General features: G+C 31.2%; 1 protein-coding gene across 1 annotated transcript in view; it reads left to right on the forward strand.

The window, feature by feature from the left end:
• Window positions 1-22,914, forward strand: part of LOC107444320 (cell adhesion molecule Dscam1-like) — a 159,371-nt gene that overhangs the window by 18,377 nt on the left and 118,080 nt on the right. Inside the window, exon 2 of the mRNA XM_071177538.1 lies at window positions 4,205-4,525. Coding sequence (XP_071033639.1) covers window positions 4,205-4,525 — 321 coding nt within the window. The remainder of the gene's footprint in view (window positions 1-4,204; window positions 4,526-22,914) is intronic.

A 22,914-nucleotide genomic window follows, 5' to 3' on the forward strand; every position in this document is an offset into this window, starting at 1 on the left:
TATATATATATATGCATGAATATTATGCATAATAATATTTCTCTCTTCATGTTAAAGTTATAAATTCATGAAATGATGGGTCGATTCATCCAAAATTTTGAGAAAAAAAACCCTAATTGCTGTTGTTTTCAGCATTTGAAAATCATCTAAATTTTCTTCACAATTACTCATTTTATAACAACATAAATAATACTATTTTAGTACCAATTATATATCTATATTGTGTATAATAAAAAGGAGCACTTTTAAATCCTATCACCATCAATTTGAAATGATAAACATGGTTACACGTACCTTAGGTTGTACCAAATATTGTGCAATAAGAATTGCACTACAGGAATACGTTTAGGTTGAACCAGATATTGTATAATATGGTTTAGGTTGAACCAGGTACTGTACCTTTAAGTTGACCGTTAGGTTGAACGAAAAATTGTGCAATAACGATTCTGCAATTTGGGATACGGCTTCTTTTTTGGATTATAGAATCATGAAAGTGATATTTATGTTACACAAACGCGTTTAATCAACCTAATCGTATCACCTAAAAACAATTCAACAGTAATTCAATTAAACTTTATAAATAATGATTACCATTCAAATAAAAATGATGAATATTTAGGAAGACTTTTCATCAATCAAATTGAAGAGGATATTCATCAAGATGATAATAATGGATCATTATGATTATAATGGAATTAGTTGGATCTGCCTGTTGCATTTACCAGTGTTTCGGCGAAATGTTTGAAAAAATTAACAGTGTGTAGCAAATGTAAATGCTAAAAGCTTCCGCAAACGTCATAAAGACTTATTTTCAATATCTTTTCTGTTTAAATTGTTTAATTTCCGGAATATTTATAACAATCTGCAATCTTCATCATTTTAACATATTTTAGTAAAATAACACTGCTTATAAAACATTCGGAAACATTCATGAAAGTAAATTTATTATCTCTAAATATCATACGTAGTTTATATCAAACACAATATAAAATTTTGTAAAAAAATTTTTAAATGTGAAAGATTTTTGAAAATAGATAATGAAAAGGAAATACCTTGCTGCTAAACAGCCATGCTGTAACTATGCTTGTTTGTGTTTTTGTTTGTTGACTGTCTACCAATAAGTATTTGGACACGTGTGATTGAAAAGAAAAACAAACTTTATTCATAATCTATAGTTGGTAGAGCCTCCACTTGAGGCAATTACTGTGTGAGCCCTCCGGGGCATACTTTCCTCAAGTCCTTGTATGACGGCTAGTGGTATTTTATTCCACTCGGCTTGGAGAAGACATGTAAGTTCCTTCGCCAATTTTGGATGGGTAGTACACCCCTTAATTCGGCGATCTAACTCATCCCGTAGGTTCTCGATAGGGTTCCTGTCTGGGCTCTGGTCAGGCCAGTTCATTCGATTAACCCTATTGGCACCATACCAAGCCTTGGTGACCCTCGCAACATGACAGCTGGCATCATCGTCCTGGAAGTAACAGGGGTCCACCCCGTAAAACTGCCACAACAACGTAGGAAGCACACTGTAATCCAAAATAGTGCAGTAGGCATCTTGCATGGGATTAATGCCGATGTTGTTCCCTACACGATATATAAAGGCGGAGGGCGTGACGTATCTCAGGACCGCAGATATAGTCATTTGCATAGGTGCCCAAATACTTATTGGTAGATAGTGTATAAGTAAATGACTATTATTTTGTTTTAAAGGAAGATGATAACAATTTAAGCATAGGTTGCATTTAAAAAATAAGAGACGAAACTAGTAATATAGTTCTGAGTCAGTAATATAGTATAATTGCTATAGCTTTATAAGGAGGTAATGTAATGAAAATAAACTGCACCACAAAATTCACAACAAGATATATTTTTTTAAAATTTTTTATAAGAAAGTAATCAAGTTTATATAAGTAGTTTAAAAGATCTAACGTAACGGTATAATTAAAACAGTGGCATTAAGTTTCGTCAGAAAAAATTTCATTTATTTAAGAACCTTTTAGTATACGAATAAAAGGAAACTTTAATTATAATAGTATATTTAGACGAAGTATTCCACAGTTTATAATATATAAAAAATTTATTTATAGATATATCTGTTGCTTAGCAACCACAGGAAAAAATTGGAGATCGACGGGGAAAATGACTTAAATTATGTTAAATTATCTTTGTTACTTAAAAACGGAAAGAAATTTCATAAAATTTCTCCTGAACGGAAGTGTTTGCGTAAATGTTTGCCTAAACACCACAGAGTGATCTTAATGCATCATTTTTCAAACTGTAGATTAAAATATTTCGATCCTCCGGGGGGTCGTGAGTAATTTTAAGCAGATATTGACAAGTTAGTCAATGAAACGCTTCCTTATATTAAGTCCTTGTTATAAATAATTTTTGTTTAAATTTATATTTAGAAATATGCTTCACATATATGTATTATATAGAGTCCTGTACTCTAGTTACATAGACAGATTTTATAGATTTTTTTCAAGAAAAAAATTATCACTTGAATACAGAAATATTATAAATATATATTATTGAGAATAGTATAAAAAATTTAAATACTTTATTTCATTATTCATCTTCCCATTGTTCAAATGGAAATAAAATATTATCATGCTTTAATAAATTGAGAAATATTTTTAATTTTTAAAAAAAAATATTGCTTACATTGTTCTATATCATATTATTGCTAATCATTAATAATATAATAATAATTTTTTGTGAAAACGAACAACATTAATCATCATACCAACGGTTCCCATAAAATCATCGATTACGGCGCACTCAAATCTATTAATTTATTGTATACTCAATTACTCAAAATTAATCAATTATTTCCTTGTAATTTTAATATAAAGTGATTATGCAGCTTTTGAAACAGCTTTCAAAATGGTAAAAAGTCTAGTTTAAAAAATTCAGTTGTCAGAATTTTCGTAAAGCATTTAATTTTTTGTAGCATAAATAGTTACAGTAAAAAATATAAATTCCGGAGAACGTTTGATTATAGCACTGAAAAAATTAAGGGATTAAGTATTGTACATGGATAAAAAAAACTCTGTTGAAATTAGCTTTATTTATTATAATGATATCTCTGGTAAAAAAAAACATATTTTTGCTCGATTTAAACTATTTATCTGGTAATTTTCTCATTCATATGGTAACTGTTTGGTGGAAATTCACGTGTTCAAAATTATGGCTCTCATTCCCACACATATAGTACACAATACAAAACTTAGAAATAAATAAATGGATTTTAAGCCACGCTCATGGAAAAAAATACGAAACTTTATAAGATTACCAAATTTTATCGCCTATTTTAAAATCATATATAATTGTTAAATTTTCCTGAATCATTACCAAAGCGTTTCGGTAAAAATTACCGAACTTCTTGGTGTTCCCATAAAGCCGGAAAATTTCAATAATTTATGAATATATATATATATATATATATATATTTATTTCATGTTTTAACTGCTATCGATATTCAACCCAGCAGAATTTTATTGAACGGAAAACAGGAGACAAAAAAATACATTACTCAAGCATTGGGATACGCTTGCCTGCACGAAGAACAATTTGATCGAACTTATCCGCAATTGTGCTAAATGGTGAGAAAGATCCTATAATAAGCACGATGACTAATCTAGCACTGAGGATATTTTGTATCAGTTAGTGTGTAGGGAACAACATCGGCATTAGTCCCATGCAAGATGCTTACTGCAGTATTTTGGATGACAATGTGCTTTCTACGTTGTGACAGTTTTACGGGGTGGATCCCTGTTACTTCCAGGACGAAAATGCCAGCTGTCATGTTGCAAGGGTCACCAAGGTTTGGTATGGTGCCAATGGGGTTAATCGAATGGACTGGCCTGACCAGAGCCCAGACCTGAACCCTATCGAGAACCTCTGCGACGAGTTGGATAGGCGAATTAAGGGGTGTACTACCCGTTCGAAATCGGTGCAGGAACTTACATGTCTTCTCCAAGCCTAGTGGAAGAAAATACCACTAGCCGTCACACAAGGACTTGTGGAAAGTATGCCACGGAGGGTTCACGCTGTAATTGCATCTCGTGTAGTCTCTACCAACTATTGTTTTATGAATAAAGTTTGTTTTTCTTTTCAATCCCACGTGTCCAAATACTTATTGGTAGATAGTGAATATTAAGGATTTTTTATTCAGAAAATTTAGTGATTTTTTTCTTTACAGCTCAATCATATTCCAATAATCGCCAAAGCCCCACATTTCTGCACGAGCCGCCAAATCGACAAGAGTTCTTGAACAGTTCTGGAGCAGTTATTCCCTGCACAGCATTCGGAAGTCCAAATCCAGTAACGAAGTGGCTTAATGAAGATGGCTCAACAGCTGTCGACATTCCGGGTGTTCGCCATGTCCGGCTGGATGGATCCCTAGTCTTCCAGCCATTCCGAGCCGACCAATACAGACAGGACGTCCATTCAGCCACGTACAGGTGTACTGCCACAAACAGCTTCGGAACATTGTCAAGTAGAGATGTGCATGTTATAGCTGGTGAGTGCTTATTTTGTATATAACCTCCAAAAAAATCTGTATTAGTAAATTGCTTACTTTTGAATTCGGTGTTAAGAGATCCTGCATTTGGAGTTATTTCCGAACCAGGCATTTATTTACAGTTTAGATGGTTTGAGCCACTGTGGTTCAAGGTATAGAGTGTTCGCCTCCCAATGAGATGGCCCAAGGTCGAATTCCAACGGTGACTTTTTAATGCGAATTCTGCTTACGGCTCGCATAGACCACAGTTCCAAGGTAAAAATTTCCTTAGTGTTAGACATGCGGGCTAATCATGGAAAATTTTAGTGGTTTTCTTCCCGATGTAACGCCAAATGGAAATTAGTTAATGAAAAAGTTCCCCACGAGAGCTAGTTTTTCCCATTGATTGATCCAGGAGTTCCCTAGTCTTCTAGGTTGGGTTTGAAATTGCAAGTCTACAGAGGTGAACATTGACAGTCGTAAACTCAGAATTGGATCAGCTGTTCAACGCCGGTTTTAAAATAAAACATTATTTAAATTGTTAAAATATACTTTATACACCAATAGTGTGAAACCTTTACACATTCAGATTTTAGGCTTAGGTTCTATACGCAAATTATTTAATTCTTTAAAACATAAATGGTGCTATGTAATTTCAAATTATGATGATTGCTAGTTTATACATATAATTACCGACAAGCTAAACGAGGAAACTTTCGTGGTTTTCTATTCTAAGTAAGTCAAGGTCAGCTCAGCTTCATTCAATTGAAGTAGGCAAGTTGTCCTGGAAATTAACTCAAGTGTTCCTTTTGTCCTCTGAGTGAAAAATCTTCTAAGGAAACTTTTTTTTATTTTACCCTCTGTGTAACGTTATCATGATTCAAAGAAAGTGACCGAAACTTAGCCCATAATATTTTTTGTCTACTGAGTAATCTTCTAATTATGGTTTATTTCCTTTATATAGATCAGCTGTTTGCTGACGTAAGAAATTAAGTAATCAGTGTCATTGAATTAGATTATGCACGTTTTCATATTTATGAGACCCGTGATTTTTCAACGGTGTGCAGCGGTTCATAAAAAATTGCGCATTTACTGCATGGATCAGCTGTTTATTGTTTTTAGCAAATAAGTAATCAGTATCGTTAGATAAGAAAAAAACCTTCTTTACCTCATTTAAGAAATCTATAATTTTTCAACGGAAAGGAATTGTTGATTGAAATTAACGAATTTACTGTATAGATTAGCAGTTTATGTCTTAAGCAAATAAATAATCAATATATATTGGTTAGAGGACGTTTATTCCTGTATTTAAACGATCCATAATTCGGCAACGATGAGGAATTGTTAATTGAACTTGGTACACTTGCTGTATGGATGAATTACTTTTTGTCGTTAGCAAATATGTAATCAATATCGTTATCTAAGAGATTCATAATATCATGCATTATTTTTCGACGATGCGTCAATTCATGTAGCGATTACTATAATAAAGCAACTCGTTTATGAAAGACGAGTACAGCTTATCGATTTTAAATTTAACAACCTACATCAAGCGCCAAAATGCATTTTGAAATTTCACTTTGCGTAATGGAAATTATAATCCCTTCTCTCCTCTCATTTACCTTTAATTCCCTTATGAATCCATTTGAATTCAGCGCCAAATATTTAAATGTCCATATGCTCATTAAAAATCCACCGGGCACAGAATCATCGAAGCGAGTATTTCGACAATCCGCATCCTCTAAACGTTCCATGCTGCCCCAAATGAAAGTTGTCGCCCAAATTGCGAAATCTCCGAAGTCATTTACTGCTAGCAACTGCATCGGATACTTAACAATCGAAAACTTTAAACCCCATGTGATAAATTACACAACTTCTGGTTGTAATTAAGTCAAGAATGGTTTTGGTCTAAGTGTCGTTTGCTACTCAAAGGGATGGGAGTTGAGAAAATTTCCCTGAACTCGGGGATTAATTATCAAACCCTTGGAAATAATAACTGACGGTTTAACAAATCACAACAGAGTGTTGCAAGCTGTTACCTTTTGTGCCTCTGGCGTTATTGTGCCACAGAAGAGGGTATAATAATTATGGGGGAATTTAAGTTTCATTAATTTAGAATAACATTTGAAACTCTAACTGAATCTGAAACTCGCCTTAACATTTTAAGCCAATGTATTTTTAATTTACATTATTTATTAGGGAGCCCTGCTTCCTACTCGCTTCAGGCACCAATTCTCTTAATTGTTGAGTAAGTTTGTTGATACACATATTGTTAGATATAAAATGTATCAGTATTTAATTGAAAGACTTCCAAATATCTTATTTCATTAATTTTATAAGGCATCGATACTGTAAGGATAAAATATAAACTATATCGTTTTGCTCAGTTGCTACTTAAACATAATGTAAAGAATTCTAAGAAATAATAATGAAATAAGTAGGTACCTTTAAATGAGATACCATGAGAAATTTTAAGAAATTTTGATTACTATTTTCTTAAAGGATCCATACATGCTATGGAATGTCATAGAATGCCATGTCATGGAACCATACCATGTTATGGAATGTCATAGAATGCCATGTCATGGTACCATACCATGTTATGGAATGTCATAAAATGCCATGTCATGGAAATATACCAACAACGTTAGATATTAAGGGTAAAAATAACTTTTTATTAATGCCAGGCTAGTACAAACTAAACAAATCCGGGTCTTTCTTTTTAATTAACGAACGTGATTTTCTGACCTCATAAGAATACGCCGAAAAATTTTGAGAAATTGTTTTCGATCATTAATTACTATGAACTATGATTACTACATACTAGACTATGAATGAAACTGTGAAATTTTAACTACCTTCAGAAGTTAAAGAAAATATAACAAATATGATTTAACTCTGAAGAATTCAGGGATTGGCGACAGCCAAATAACACAGTATTATGATATATGTGTATATATACAAGATGATATCTTTGTATATATGCAAAAAATAGTTATGATATCTGTGTATAAATGCAAAAGGAAAAAAAGTTAAAAATATATCAAGGAAAAAGAATTGGAAAAAAAAAACGGATTCCATTGAGGTTGTTGGATTCAGAGGGAAAAATGGCTTTTTTTTACTTCGACTTGCATCAGGCTGTAGTGCTAATGAAGAAGAAACAATGAAAATATTGGACGAAGGTATTATTCTCAGAGAAACATATTAAATCTATGATGACTCAAGATGTACTTTTAATTCATCAAAATATTTGCTCCATTGTAAGCAGAACATATATTCTGTTATATGTTTAAAATACATGTTATGTTATTCATCCGTTTTGTACTTTTATATTATCTATTTTACCTGTATGAAAAAAACATACTGAATATCTGACATTGAGTTGAGTTTTTTTTATCGCATATTATGAAATTTATAAATTTAAATTACATTTATTCTTGCATTAATTTCTAGATTATAAGTAACATTTAAACAAACCGATGATGTTTAAAAATTCCTGATTGACCTTAGCCATCTAATATTTCCATTAAAGGGGTTATTCATTTACAGCTTCTGTTGCAGAAATATAACAATAGATTATCCGAAACAGAATTTGAAACCAAAATCAATATTCCGAACGCATTCAGTCACTTTACCCGTTCGTTCGAATACTCGATATCTATATTTAAATGAACCGATATTGAGGCCAACGCATCATGGACACAGGCAACCATTTAAAATCTTTTAGTGATTGCTAAATGAAGAGTGAATAGCCCCGAAGTCCCGAAATCTGAAACAGGGGTGCACCGAGTTATCGCCACAAACCTTTACGTAATTAATTCCGCCGTCGCTACCGACGTTATCATAAATTAATGATTTACTAGGCATGTCAGCTCCTGGAGAACAAGACTCTTATCTGATGTAGAGAGTGCGATGGGAGAAAGTTAACAAATTTTATGCACTTTTTAGTACTTTTGTGCACATATTTGGCGTCCGTGGAAATTGATTACTTATTGATACATATTTTTTTAATATTTGCTTCAACGCCATCAAATGCTGTTAATGGAGCTTGCATTTTACTCTATTTATGGGAAAAGCTTTATTATATCTTTTAACGGGATCAAGATAGAACAGGGTGAGTAGCCAGATTTTGCAACAAAAATTAAGCACCTTTTAAGTACTTTTTTAGCACTCAAAAAATATTTTTTATTGCATTCCAAAGCAAAAAATCATATTTATGATCCGAGCAGCAATAGAAATTATTTTTTTCTATCTTTTAAATATTAATTTATGAACATAAAGTGAATAAAATTCGAAAAACATTTTCACAAACTTCACATAATGATGATAAAAACAACTAGTACCGGATAAATATTGCAGAGAAAATTGTGAAAATCATGCATTTTTTTGTAATTTCGAACGACAATCGGCACGGCAAAAAAAAAATCTCTTTTTTAAAAGATAGAAAATTAAGCATTTTTACAAATCTCGAAATAAAAAAAGGGTACCTTTAAGGGCTTTTAAAAAATGCAAATCAAAAATAAGAACCTTTAAGTGCTTTTTAAAAACGCTGCGCACCCTGTAGTAATAAAAGAATTATTACAGTGCAAAAAATATTTTCATTTGATTTAAAAATTATATACTCAGCTTAAGTTGAAATCTAAATCCAAATTAATCACACGTTCCTAGCAGTTAGCTTTTTATTTTATGGACATAAAAAACGTAGCTATTTTCTAATATTGTCGATAAAAACGGGTATAATCTATGTAAAATTATGTCTATGTAAAATTATGTGTTCGATCAAAAGGTATCTCGAGATAGAATCAAGTTAGCACGTCTCATATACTAGTGAATTGATGTTTAATAATAGTAGTGGTAGTTACGACACAATACTGTCCCACCAGAATTTAATCAGGGATAGAATTCGATGAACGGATACCACTAGTTACTGTATTTGTGAGTGACCGGGAGAGCTGAATTAAGGTCACCTGGCTTTGTGTTTTAGCCATGAGAGCTGTATTAAGTTCATGGCTGTGTGTGTGGTAATTCCTGTGTCGCTATGAGCAGTCGAGTGTGTGCAGGATCCCGTTGTGTATAAATGAGACTGAGAAGCAACAGCGCTAAAAGGACGATGACACAGTCACAAATAACAAGCAAAGTGTTCAATCGAAGTAGGCGTGATCGCATCACGTCCGGGTCACCAATCTGAGGAAAGACCATTAGACAATACCAACATTCCTCTATCAAAGGGTACTTCAAGATTGAATAAAGTCAGCATGTCTTATATACTAGTGAATTGATGTTGGTAGTTACACCGCAGTACCAATATTGCGAATATTCTTCCGTATGCAGGCAGCACATGAGTCATACGTAAATTAGCACTGAGCCTATTATCATCTCTTAACAGGGTTTAAGCTGAGTCTAAAAATTCATTAGCAAAAAAGCTAAAATCTGAAATATCATAATTCGGCAGGGTTGGAAATTTTTTGACAATTGACGGTTTTATCTTGTTTTAACCGTCATGTCAAAAAAAAAAAAACCTTTTGGCATTGATTTTGACAATTGTCAAACATCATGAAATTTTGAATCATGCAAAACGAATGGCGTTTTCATACACTACGGACTGACTATACGCCGGAATAGATTGGGGTTGAATGAATTGTGAAAACGTTGAATAGAACAATGTGAACTGTGTCTTTTTGCAAAATTCGAAGCGAAAATCAACATAGTAAAGGAAAAATCTCATTTTGAAAAAGGGAAAATTAAGCACTTTTTAAAAACACCCAATGAAAAATGCACCTTTAATTGATTTTAAAAAACGAAAATCGAAAATAAGCACCTTTGAGCACTTTTTAAAAACGCTACGCACCCTGCATAAGTTATTAACAACTATGTGTTAAAGTGAATTATATATATTAAGGGGACACAGGACGTTCAAAACAATAAAGTGAAATTTTCATGCGATCATTTTCAAATTTAAAAAAATATTGGTAACGTTAGTAGATCTGTGTAAAAATTTTTAGAAGAAAGAAAATTGTTTTAAAGTTATTGCTAATAGTGTGCTTTTTAATTGTTAGTACTGAAAATATTCCTTGCGAAAGAATATTTAATTTTTTTTAAATTAAATATGTACCCAAATATATGCATTTTAATAAATTTAAGTGGTTATGGTAATCGTATAAAAATATAATGAAGCTGGACATTAAAATTTTATTTTGCCAATTTTTTTTCTCCAAAAAATATGTTTTAATTATGTTTGTTCAATTATTAAAAAAAATAAATTGAGATATTGAGTTAATCGCAAATGCATTTATACTAAAACAATATGCAACAAAGAGCAGCAGTTATAAAAATAGCACATTATTCGCAAAAAAGCATCACGGAGTCTTTGTGGAATAGCATTAACATCTGATTCCGATGTAGCTTCCCAGATAGCAGTGAAAGGTTGATTTTAAAGTCAACAACAATTTTCATCACAAAGCCCACCATAGGCTTAAAATAATTACTAACCACAAATGTTTATAAATGATTAGCAAATAAACTATGATTGAAAACAATGTTATATAATCTTGAAACCTAAATTTAACTATCCTGGTTTACGCGCTATGAGGTTTGCATACATAATCAACTCTCTTGTAACAAAATTGAATCTGACTTTAGGAAACAAAACTAGAAAAACCTTTTGAAATGTAGTTTGAATCATCGTTCGTAAATCAATCAAAGAATGTGCTCTCAAACTGAGGATAAAGTTTGCTTCTCAAGGTTTATTTTAAATTTTACGCTCATCATTGTGAAACACGGTTATTTGCACACTCTCTTATATACACATTCTTTAACAATTTAAAAAGGTATGGTTGATATGATTATTAAGTTTTTAACACAAATAAAATGTTGCATTTGAGAGCCAGGATAAAGCTAGAACGGAAAAAGTTAAAAATAAGGTATACAGTAAAAGCTAAAAGATAAGATTTTTTTTGTAAATTTTGTAGCATGTCTTTATTCAATCTTAAAGGAAACAAACGTGGCATACTTATATTTCTACTAAACCTTGAAAAAAATTAATTAGCCAACCTTTCTATATCAACCAAATGAAAATGAAAATACAACCTTCGCCGTAAGGTTGACTATGCCTGCTATCTGCGATATTTTTGCTGCTGCTATCATTCTCACTAATCGCGTTATGGGAACACAGAACGTTAAAAACAAAATCATTCAATCATTTTTAAATTTTAATAGAATACTGATAAGATAATAATGGAAGTATAATAAAGTATTCATGGAATAATAGGTATAATAAGGTATTAATGGAATAATAGGTATAATAAAGTATTAATGGAAGTATGTGTACATTGTGCTTTAGAAAAAATAATATTTAATGTTCAAGTTATAGCTAAAAGCATGGTTTTTATTTGTTGATAATTAAAAAGCTCCTTGCTACCTAATTCAATTTTTTTAAATTAAACTTGTACCCAAATACGTTGTCTGTAGGTATTTAAATAAATTTAACTGGTTAATTAACTAGTTTTAACTGGTAACAAACCATATAAAAATATTACTAACCTAGGCATTAAATCTTTATTTTGTCACCAAAAAAGTCTTCGAAAAACACGCTTCAATAATGTTTGTTCAATTAGTAGAAAACTAAATTAAATTAAGGTATAGAGTAAATCAAATGCATTTAAAATTAAACCAGATACATTGAGGAGAATCTAAATTTTGTTACAATATGACAAAAACTGGTGCGCAAGGAAATTTTTGAAGTTGTGAAAACATTGAAAAATTCTATCACGAGAATTCAATTACTTTGCTAACGAGATGTATACAAACACATATTGATGTATACGAATTCAAAATCTTTTAATTCGTTAAGGAAATATACACAGCTTCAAAAATCAAAAAATAGATTTTTGAATGATTTTTTTTTTGAATTTAAACTTCCAGTATCCCCTTATAGCTCAATTTCATTGAGCTTTTCGTAGCCAACGCAGAATAAGAAATTTAATCGGTTTTATGACGAACATGTATAAACGTTTTCCATAATACAATTAATACAAATCAAACAACTTACAGACAAACAACAGAGAGACATACAATTATTTAAAAGGCACATGTACACGGAACACTTTCACCTTTCTATTATATTTACTTACAATACTCACTGTCTTTATTACGTAGCTAGAGGCTACTCATTTCTGCCCAAATTACAACTCAGTTTCTTTCAGCTCGTCACCATCCAAAAGGGAGAAGAGACATTTAATCGGACATAAGTTTGAGTTTTTTTTTTATTTTTTTTTTTTTTTTTTTACCCATTGGCAAAATGGGTGTTGTTTTCGGTTTGATGGCAAGCTCACCTTGTTTGGACGTCATCACACTTTTCGACTGTGTCAAGTAAACAATGCGCATGCGTCTTCATTGCAGGAGTTGCTATGGCGACCGCTGCTGTTAGATAATTTTTTTTCAGAATTCTTTTTTTCACTTTTAATTTTGTTATGCATTAAGTTGGCGAGTTTAGTTTGAGTTTATTTAGAGCGATGATCCCATAAAACAGATTATCCCAAACAACTTATAATAACTATTTTAAAACTACATACAAAGGAAACAATTTAATTTTTCAATTTATTTTCTCTCGCAACAACCAGAGTCTTCATTACGTATCTTAGATGCTGACAGCAAGCTTTCCGCTAGAATTCCCTTCCAAAAACCCAGCTTCCATACAAACAGTATAATGTTTTAAGATGAAGTCGTGGCCACCGACTATAATGACTAGATAAATAATTAGCAGCAGTGAAGAATGTGTGTCCGCCTCCGAGTTCGTGATTAATTCTCTTTTGAATTAACTCATTGTTATAGTCAAGTCTAGTGGAGTTTTGTATAAACGGCAGACAAAACAGTAGCTGCTAAATTAAATTCCGCGTATTCAGATATTCGAATACGTAGAATTTGCGCATATTTTGGATTGCATTTTCAACACAGATAAGTATCTTTCTTTTGTTAGAAGTTGGTTTGCTTAGCATTAAATATTCAAGTCACAAATCTAGTGTGAGAAAAGATAATAAATTCCAGCGCGATCTATAATTTGTAGCTATTATTCATGACTTTTGACTACCAGCTGTTTTGATAAATGAATGTTGTTTAAGTAATAAATCATTGTGCATTGTAATGATTTTATTAATAAATAGGTGATTCAAAAATATGTATGTGTATTTAAATTTTGTAAGTTATAGATTTGAAATATTCAAACTACAAACTTTAGATAAGTTTTTACTTATTAAAATGATTGTATTGTTACCTCTCAAATTTATGTTTAAGCTATCCTGTGATCAATATAGTAACTTTTGTAACAGTGTTACCCAGGTTCACAAAAAAAATCAATCAAGGAATTATTTGCAACATTAAACATTTACAAGCAATTTTATTGATATTAAATATTTACAAGCGAAAACAAACTCAAATCATTTCTAAATGCTAGTACGTAGATATCACATATGTGCAAATTATTAGTTACTTCAGGTTTAAAATTTAGCAATACGAAATTATATTTTCAATAAAATGCATTAAAAATATAAAGCTCAGTATTCTAATATTCCAAATCTAGTAAAAACAATTAAAAATAAAAGGCACACTTATCTTGAAATCTAATAAAAGCAATTAAAAATAAAAGGCACAATATTCTCTAAATCCAGTAAAAATAATTAAAAATAAAAGGCACATTTTTCTTAAAACCTACTAGAAGCAATTAAAAGTCAAGGTAAATTATTCTTTTAAAACTATATTACTTATTAAAATGACAGAAAAAGGCTGTTTTTATGGATTAAGCACTACAAATATTTGATTTGGTATCAAATAATACGGCAGATTGATGAAACATGTAGATGAATCTGGTCTTTAATAATAAAAGCACAAAACTTGGCACGCATGTAATACCACTCATATGATGCTCTTTAATTTTGGATGAGAGGCCACTAGGGATTTAGCCCATAAAAATTCAAAATAACGGCAACTGAAATTTTTTCCTACGCTCTTTTCAAATATTTTTGACGATTTTTGATTGATATATGTTAAAGAAATGGTGAGCATTTGATATTTGTGTGAATGCAGTTTCCTATTTTTAGCAATTTATGTAACTTGGGGACATCATATACTCCATGATCGCCTCGCTCACCTTATTACTTCTCAATCATTTTTCTTCCTTGACGATAAACAGATTGTTACATAATAAATATTATGCATTATTCTAGTTTTAATAATACTCGCTGTAAATAATAATCCCTCTTTTGGTATAAAATTGTCAAAAACGAGTGACGTGAGTCAAATCTCCAATTAAGCGTGTTCCCGTTAAAAGTATACTTTTAACAACAATGTAAGTATACGTGTTGATGTAAGAATTCGTGATGTAACAATGTAAGAATTCGTGTTGAACCTGACGAGGAATCGAAAATAAGTTTGCGCTAAAAGAAATTCATGTTAAACCTGTTCAACTTGACGGAGTACGTCTGTGCACATTCATATCATTCATATTTTTCTTTTTTTATTGGAAGAATAGAAAGAAAAATAAGGCTTAGAAAAGAAAAATAAGGCTGTATAGTGCATAAGCTGATGAGTCTCTTCGATATGGTGAAATATAAATAATTAAAAGAAGCTGAGTGGAACGATTTCATGTGTCAAGAAGACATGGCCTAAAATTCTTTGGTGTCCCACAGAGAGTAAACTCACACGGATAGAATTTTCATTCTAAAATTGTAGTAAAATAACCGGCAGCAGTATGTCCCTCCAATTAACCATAATGTTTACTGTAAAGAACGTTTTTTACCCTTACGGTTTTAAAACCGTTTGCAATTAGTATGCTTAAAAAAACCATGAATGCGAAATTTTACGGCTTTTTAAAACAATTTACGAGTAGCATGGTTTCTAAACGGTAGAAAAGAAATTTAACTGAACGTTAGAGATAGTTTAGCAGCCTTATGGTGCTGCCATCTATCCGTGAATGAGAGTATCGTATTCTAATAGCTAAGGGTGGGACAGAATAGACAGATTGATATTGTGGTGTCAACCCTAGGACTCGAACCCCCGTTATGTCGGTCATGAGATTGACAGATTAGCCATCTTGTCTATAATATGTATCTAACTGCTATGAAATAAGTGGCTTGATTAGGTGGGCCCAGTAGGTGAGTAAAATTTTGGTTGTTTTACCGTATTAGGTGAAAGCAGTTAATAAACGGTTTTTCTCACAATCGTCACGGTTTTTCTCACAGTGTGAATATCATCTTATTTATGGTTATATGACTGTTTTGCTTAAATATGATAAAATAACAATTACATAAATTGTTCTTTAGCCACTTTTATTTCTGGAAACTTCTTCCAGTGCATGGTAAAGGAACTGTTTATAAGACAATTTCTGATTTATTTATGTATTTTAGTAATGCAAGGTGTTTGCCAAAGACAATAAATCTGGCACGCCGTGATGAGACGGAAATATCTTTCCTTGGAAGGAGAGGGGAAAGGTCTGTAGGAGACATGTTAAAGGTATCCCTACTACCCTTTGTATATTGGATGATAGACCTACTCAGCAAAGGTTAATTTTTTTCAGGCCCAGATGATTATTGTTTTTCAAATCTAGGTAATCGTCTATTTCGTTACGTTAAACATATTAACAAAAGTTCTTGCATCAATCTACAGTGGCTGTATATCTTGAAAATAAAATGTTTGGGTGTTTTAAGAAAAATTATTGAAGTTCAAGAATGAAAAAAAAAAACAAGGATGAATGAGAAATGTTGGTGAAAGGAGTGAGCAGATAGTGGAGACTACTATTATTTTTTTTAATTGATTTATAGTGTTTCTGTGTTAGCAGAGCCTTCTATTGAGAAACACTGTAATTAATTACGAAGCTATTTCTGCTTCATTTTAGCAGAGTTTTTATTTTTATCCAAAGAATTTTTAACGAGCAGACAAAATTGGGCACGATGCTTTGTAAAATAAATCGAACTATAAAAACATCCTATTATTTTCTAAAGATATTTTTATGAGTGGTAAACAAAAAAAAATTGTAGTTATAAATAAAAGCGCATTAATCTTGTCATTTTAAATTATATTCTATTATAATCCAAAATTCTAAATTCATAAAATCTTACTTTAAAAAATGAACTGTTAAAATAATGTATCGATTCATGAAATTAGAGAACATTGTATTTTGTTTAAAATGAAACTAATAATTTAAAAAAAGGCAAAATTCCAAAACTAAAATATACATTTTTACCAAAAATACATCAGGAAAAAAACCACACAATTTTTTCATGATAGAGGCACCGTTAAAGGAAACGAAAAATAATTAACTTTTTTTTAAGTTTAATTTTTATGCTGAAACTCATTTAAAATATTAACGAACTACTATATTTCATTCTACATAAGATAAATAGTTTATCTCAAAGCTGAGTGCCCGGATATCTGAAGAAATTTTTTTTAAATGTTTAACATAACTGTTAGAGTAATTGAAGATTTTAACCATTACTTATAGACAGTCAACAAAGGATACGTTTTAAAAAATGAAAATTACAAAATATGACAAAAATTCGTTACATCAACTACTTAATGATCTTATTTTACTTGGGCATTAGACTACCTACCAAATGTTTTGTGAAAATTGAATCCATTTTCTCTCTTTTTGAAAAATGCTTTTTTCTCCCTAAGATAAGCAAACTGAGACTGCCATTAGAGTTCAGGCATTGAAAGTATCATCAATATTGTAAGCTAGTATCGTGACTACTCTAATGGGATCATTTTCGTATGAAATTGAAATCGCGTTTAAAAGCCATTACATACCACGTGATTTATTATTATCATATACTATTTGCTCTTTCAAAATTTATGTCTTAAGTTTCATTTTAATTTCGCTTGCGCTGAAAACTGCGCTGAGGCTATTTGTATTAAAAAGATTGTGACCCCATTTTTAAATATCTTTTAAGTAAAAACATGTTACATAATAAATGATAATGTGTTTTAAGCATATTTGTTTTTTAATTCCATATTGAATTATTGTTTTTACAAAATTCAAATGAAATATGAATTAAACATGAAATAAAAAAAATATATTTTATGGGCTTAACTTATTTTTCAATTTCTGTTGAACATTTGCCAAATCATTATTTAAAGGCCACGCTTTGATAAAGAAGGAAAGAAATAAATAAATTTTAACCTTTATGTAAGTAATAAAAGAATACCCAACGTAAATTTGTTACAATTCCTAGCATGAGGTGATGATCAGACTTAATGGTACCATCAGGAATTATGATGGTTTTTGTTGGAATATAAGTTGGAAACCAACAACATACGTCGGTTCCTGATTAATTTTTTTGTTGGACCATCGGAAAATACCATCAAACCAGGGTGGATTTGTTCATTTTGGTTCAACATGCAGTTGTTCCAATTCCTAATATGAGGTGATGGTCAGTCTTAATGGTACCATCAGGAATTAAGATGGTTTTTGTTGGAATATAAGTTGGAAACCAACAACATACGTCGGTTCCTGATTAATTTTTTTGTTGGACCATCAAACCATGTTGGTTCTTGATGGATATTTTTGTTGGACCATCGGAAAATACTATCAAACCATGGTGGTTTTGTTCATGTTGGTCCAAAATAAATTTGTTCCAATTCCTAATATGAGGTGATGGTAATTCTTGTTGGTACCATCATAAAAGTATGATGGTTTTTGACGGAAGGTCATGATGGTTACCATCATATTTATGTTGGTCCATCACAGAAAAACCATCAAAAATTTGGTCTTGGGTAGGTTCGGTTTTCTTGCAATAAAAAAAAAAAAATAATGTTTAATTTTCGTCTGACTTTTCCCATGAGCGCCAATTATTAAAATTTTTTTTATCCGACTTCCCGTTTGGGNTGGATATTTTTGTTGGACCATCGGAAAATACTATCAAACCATGGTGGTTTTGTTCATGTTGGTCCAAAATAAATTTGTTCCAATTCCTAATATGAGGTGATGGTAATTCTTGTTGGTACCATCATAAAAGTATGATGGTTTTTGACGGAAGGTCATGATGGTTACTATCATATTTATGTTGGTCCATCAAAGAAAAACCATCAAAAATTTGGTCTTGGGTAGGTTCGGTTTTCTTGCAATCAATTAAAAAAAAAAATAATGTTTAATTTTCGTCTGACTTTTCCCATGAGCGCCAATTATTCAAATTTTTTTTATCCGACTTCCCATTTGGGTTTTCAAAACCATTAAAGATGAAAATGATTCATTAAGAATTATCAATTGATATTTTATCGAATGTAAAACAAACACGCAATCGAAATTTAACAAGTCACTATTAAAGGAGAAAGGACTGAAAATATCGAAATCTGTTTGATTGCAGGAAGAAATAATAAGGAGTACAAAGGCAATTGAAAAAAAAAGCCTATATAAACAGCTTCCAATTTGTATCATTTCTTATTCCAAAAGAACTAAGGAGTAGAGAACGCTCTTAAGTAGAGATTACAAATCTTTTTCAATTTGTGTGCCAGTTTAATGGTTTAGTATTATTTGTTTAATATTTTCGGGTATCTAATATGCCACTTATTACTTATTTTTTCAAAAATATTACTTTGACTTTTGAATTTTTATTTCAAATTATAGAATTACATTATTGTGTTATTACATTTTCGATTTAGCTTCAAATAGAAATCGAATAAATAATATTTCAAAAATATTTCAATATGATAATAAGTTCGAGTAAAATATCTTAAGGCGGATATCGTTTATAGCAAGCAATTAAATAAAATTAAAGTAACGTTAGATATTTAAATTATTTTTTATAATATAAATATTATATTTATGAATACAATATAAAATGCATTATCAAAAAACATCCATCCTTCAATGATGGAAAATTCTACTTTAATAGTATGATGGTTAATCATCAAGAGAAGTTTGATTATCATGGACCAGCAATCCACGATGGTCCATGATGGTTCCAACTATGCTATTTCATGATAGTTTTATGGGAATTCTTGTTGGATCAATAGGTTTTGGATCAACAATTGTTGGATCAACAATTTGTTTTTTTAATGTTGGCCCATCAAAAATCACTCCGATATTGTGGTGATGGTGATTCCTGATTATTCTTCAGTATTAATTGTGTCGGTATTAGTTTTTTATGTCAGTGCATGACTTCGTAGTGTTGTTTGGTATTGATTTGGATTTATTGATTTTTTCCACTCCACATGGGTATGCAGTTGGTTTCAAATAAATAAGTTTTAAGTTTATTTATCAAAGGAAGTATCAAACAATAGCTGAATTATACATACCATGTTCAGAATCAGAAACGATATTGAACGGTGAATTGCTCAACTCCGTTGGCTTGTAATTTTGAACAGAACCCAAAAGACAAGGGAGCTCCCGGATCAAGCATTGGGGCAAACTAGCTTTCATCACGTCACATGGAGAAGAAAATAACGAAAACCTTCATAAGTTTGCCCGACGTCAAGGGGATTCTAACCCATGATTCGTTTACCACTGAGGATATTTTACGTTAGCGCTGTGGTCAGTGTACGCAGGAAGCCGAATTCGTAGCAACAAGCTTGGACAACAACGAACCAGGATCACCTCATTGCAAGGCGTATCATCTATTCCCTGAGCCACCGTGGTTCTTAACTGAAGTATCTGGGGGCACCTGGGCTGTAAATATTAATCAAAATATTAATCATAACAAACGAGGCATTATCAATGTTCAGCATTGAGATTTAATGATAATTTAATACAACGAGACACAATTTATGATAATTATTTCAGAAGATGTAGTCAAATGTTTAAAAAAAGTAGAAACAGGAGCTCATTAATAATATTTTTGACGTCAAATTCTCCCTTCAACACTGCAATAATGGGATTTCTAGAAAGGGAAATGTTTTCCATTACATCTGCTTTCTTGGAGATAAGCCCCATCGGTCCTCGAGCATAAGGTAGAAGAGATTAAAGTCTTATCCCTTTCTTGCATTACGAAACAGGCTTTTCGCGACGTAGTTAATCTCCGCTATGCAAACATCGCTAGTTAAGTTTATATTTCCAAAATAACGAATATCTGTTTTGTATTTGAATTAGTAAAAGTCATAAGACATATGCTGGATTAAATATTTATTGTATTTTAATGAATTAATTTAACTGAACATAACATTTTTTCGCGCAATTTGATTTTAAATGCAAAGCATGAAAATTATAAATATATAAAATATCAATATATAAAATAATAATATATAAAATATAAATATATAAAATATTAATATTTAAAATATAAATATATAAANTTAATATATAAAATATAAATATATAAGATATTAATATATAAAATATAAATATACAAAATATAAATACATAAAATATTAATATACAAAATATAAATATATAAAATACAAATATATAAAATATAAATACATAAAATATAAATACATAAAATATAAATATCTAAAATGTTAATACATAAAATATAAATATATAAAACACAATTAAATGCATATTTTATTTACAGGCATTGAACATCTGACCCTATTCTGCGTTAACAGCTATCTATTTTCATTTCCCGAGACTTGTAATTTTGAATTCTACCCAGAAAACAAAGGAACTCCTGGATCAAATATTGGGAGAAACTAGTCTTCGTGGAGGACTTTTCTGATGAAACTCCATCGCATTTGCATGGAGAAGAAAACCGCGAAAGCCTTTCTCTTTAAACTGACATCAAGGGAACTCTAACTCTTGATCCGTCTACCACTTGGTATATTTTACGTCACCACTGTGATCGGGGAGATTTGGGTGCCATGTCCATATCAACCAGTCATCTCTGAGATTCGAACCTACGTCATTTCCTTGGAAGGCCAGAGCTCTATCCCCTAGCCAACACAGCTCAGTTAAATATAAGCATTTATGGCAGAACAATATTGAATTAAGAAAAAGAATGCATAATGTCAAGTTAAATCAGCACCAAGCCGCTATTGTTAATCCTGGAAGAAAATATATTTAAAGAAAGTGTAATTTAATTTAAGAAAATGAAAAAAAAAACGATGGCACCAAAATCTACCGTTAACCACAACATTCATAGTATAAATGAAATATAAATAAAAAATTAGAAAGTGACAAGACTGTTTCTTTGTTAGAAGCTGCCATATTGTCAGTGTCGTCGGATTTACCCGCACAGGTGCAATTTTCCGCTTTGCCAAAATTGCAAAACTCACCCCCCCCCCTAAGGAAAAAATCCGTTTGCTAGTCTTCGGCTCAGCCTTAGGGATGTTTGTCAGACCGTCACCAATAGCTCATTGTGTGAATCTTGTTGAATGAGTGGATAGAGTGCTCACCTCCTAATAAGTTTAGCCGGGTTCGAAACCAGCGATGGCTGGTTGATACGAATTCCGCACCTGACTCGCACCGACCATACAGTGCTAATATAACAAAATATCCTCAGTGATAGACGGGTTAGTTATAGACTAATGCCGTGATAGACAAATATACAGTGATACACAGATATAGTGATGGACAAATGTGTGTTAGTTACATCAGAATTTTTCCTCGTAGGAAATTTTCTTCCATTATTTGGTTCAAAAGTTCCCCTATCTACTGGATTGGGATCAAAGTTACAAGGCTACGGAGTTGTTCATTGGTTGTCATTAACTAAAACTTGGGTCGGTTGTTCAGCGACGATTATGAAATAAAAATTATTTAGCCCATTGCACAACGTAGTAGACGTACTGCAAGTTTAATACTACTACATAACCATGCAATATCGAATCGTTTTACCGGTCATCTAATTAGGCAGAAAAATTATTAGATGTAATCATAAAAAAATAGGTCTTTATTTATTATCAGCATAAAAATAACAAAAGTTGTAACGGTATTTGCTAAAAAAGTTTTTTATCAATTATCATACGGGATTTACCAATAATATTTATTTATCTACTCTTTTTAATACTATTCAATATTGTTATTATATTTTTTGAGCTTTAGTGTTATTCAAATTTAAAGGCTTGGATATAAAAGTGATATTTATTTATTGGGAAGTTAACACATAATGGTATCTTTGTTACGGAACATTTTTTCATACCTGTGAAATAATAAACAATGCAACGTTTTATCATGAAAAAAATTTAGCTACCATTTTGCAATTGTTATACATAAATGAATAATAGTTACTTTTATTAAAAAAATGCATACATATAACTTTATATTCAGTCAATGCATACCAGGGAAATAATAAACATGCAACATTTTATTATGAAAACATTTAGCTACTATTTTACAATTGTTAAACGTAAATGAATCATAGGTACTTTCATTAAAAAATATATGCAAAAATGTACTCAGTCAATGAATATCAGGGAAATAATGAACAATGCAACAGTTTGTCCTGAAAAAAATCAGTTACCATTTTATAATTGTTAAACGTAAATGAATC

Source organism: Parasteatoda tepidariorum, chromosome 1, assembly GCF_043381705.1.
Source record: "Parasteatoda tepidariorum isolate YZ-2023 chromosome 1, CAS_Ptep_4.0, whole genome shotgun sequence".
NCBI lineage: Eukaryota > Metazoa > Arthropoda > Arachnida > Araneae > Theridiidae > Parasteatoda > Parasteatoda tepidariorum.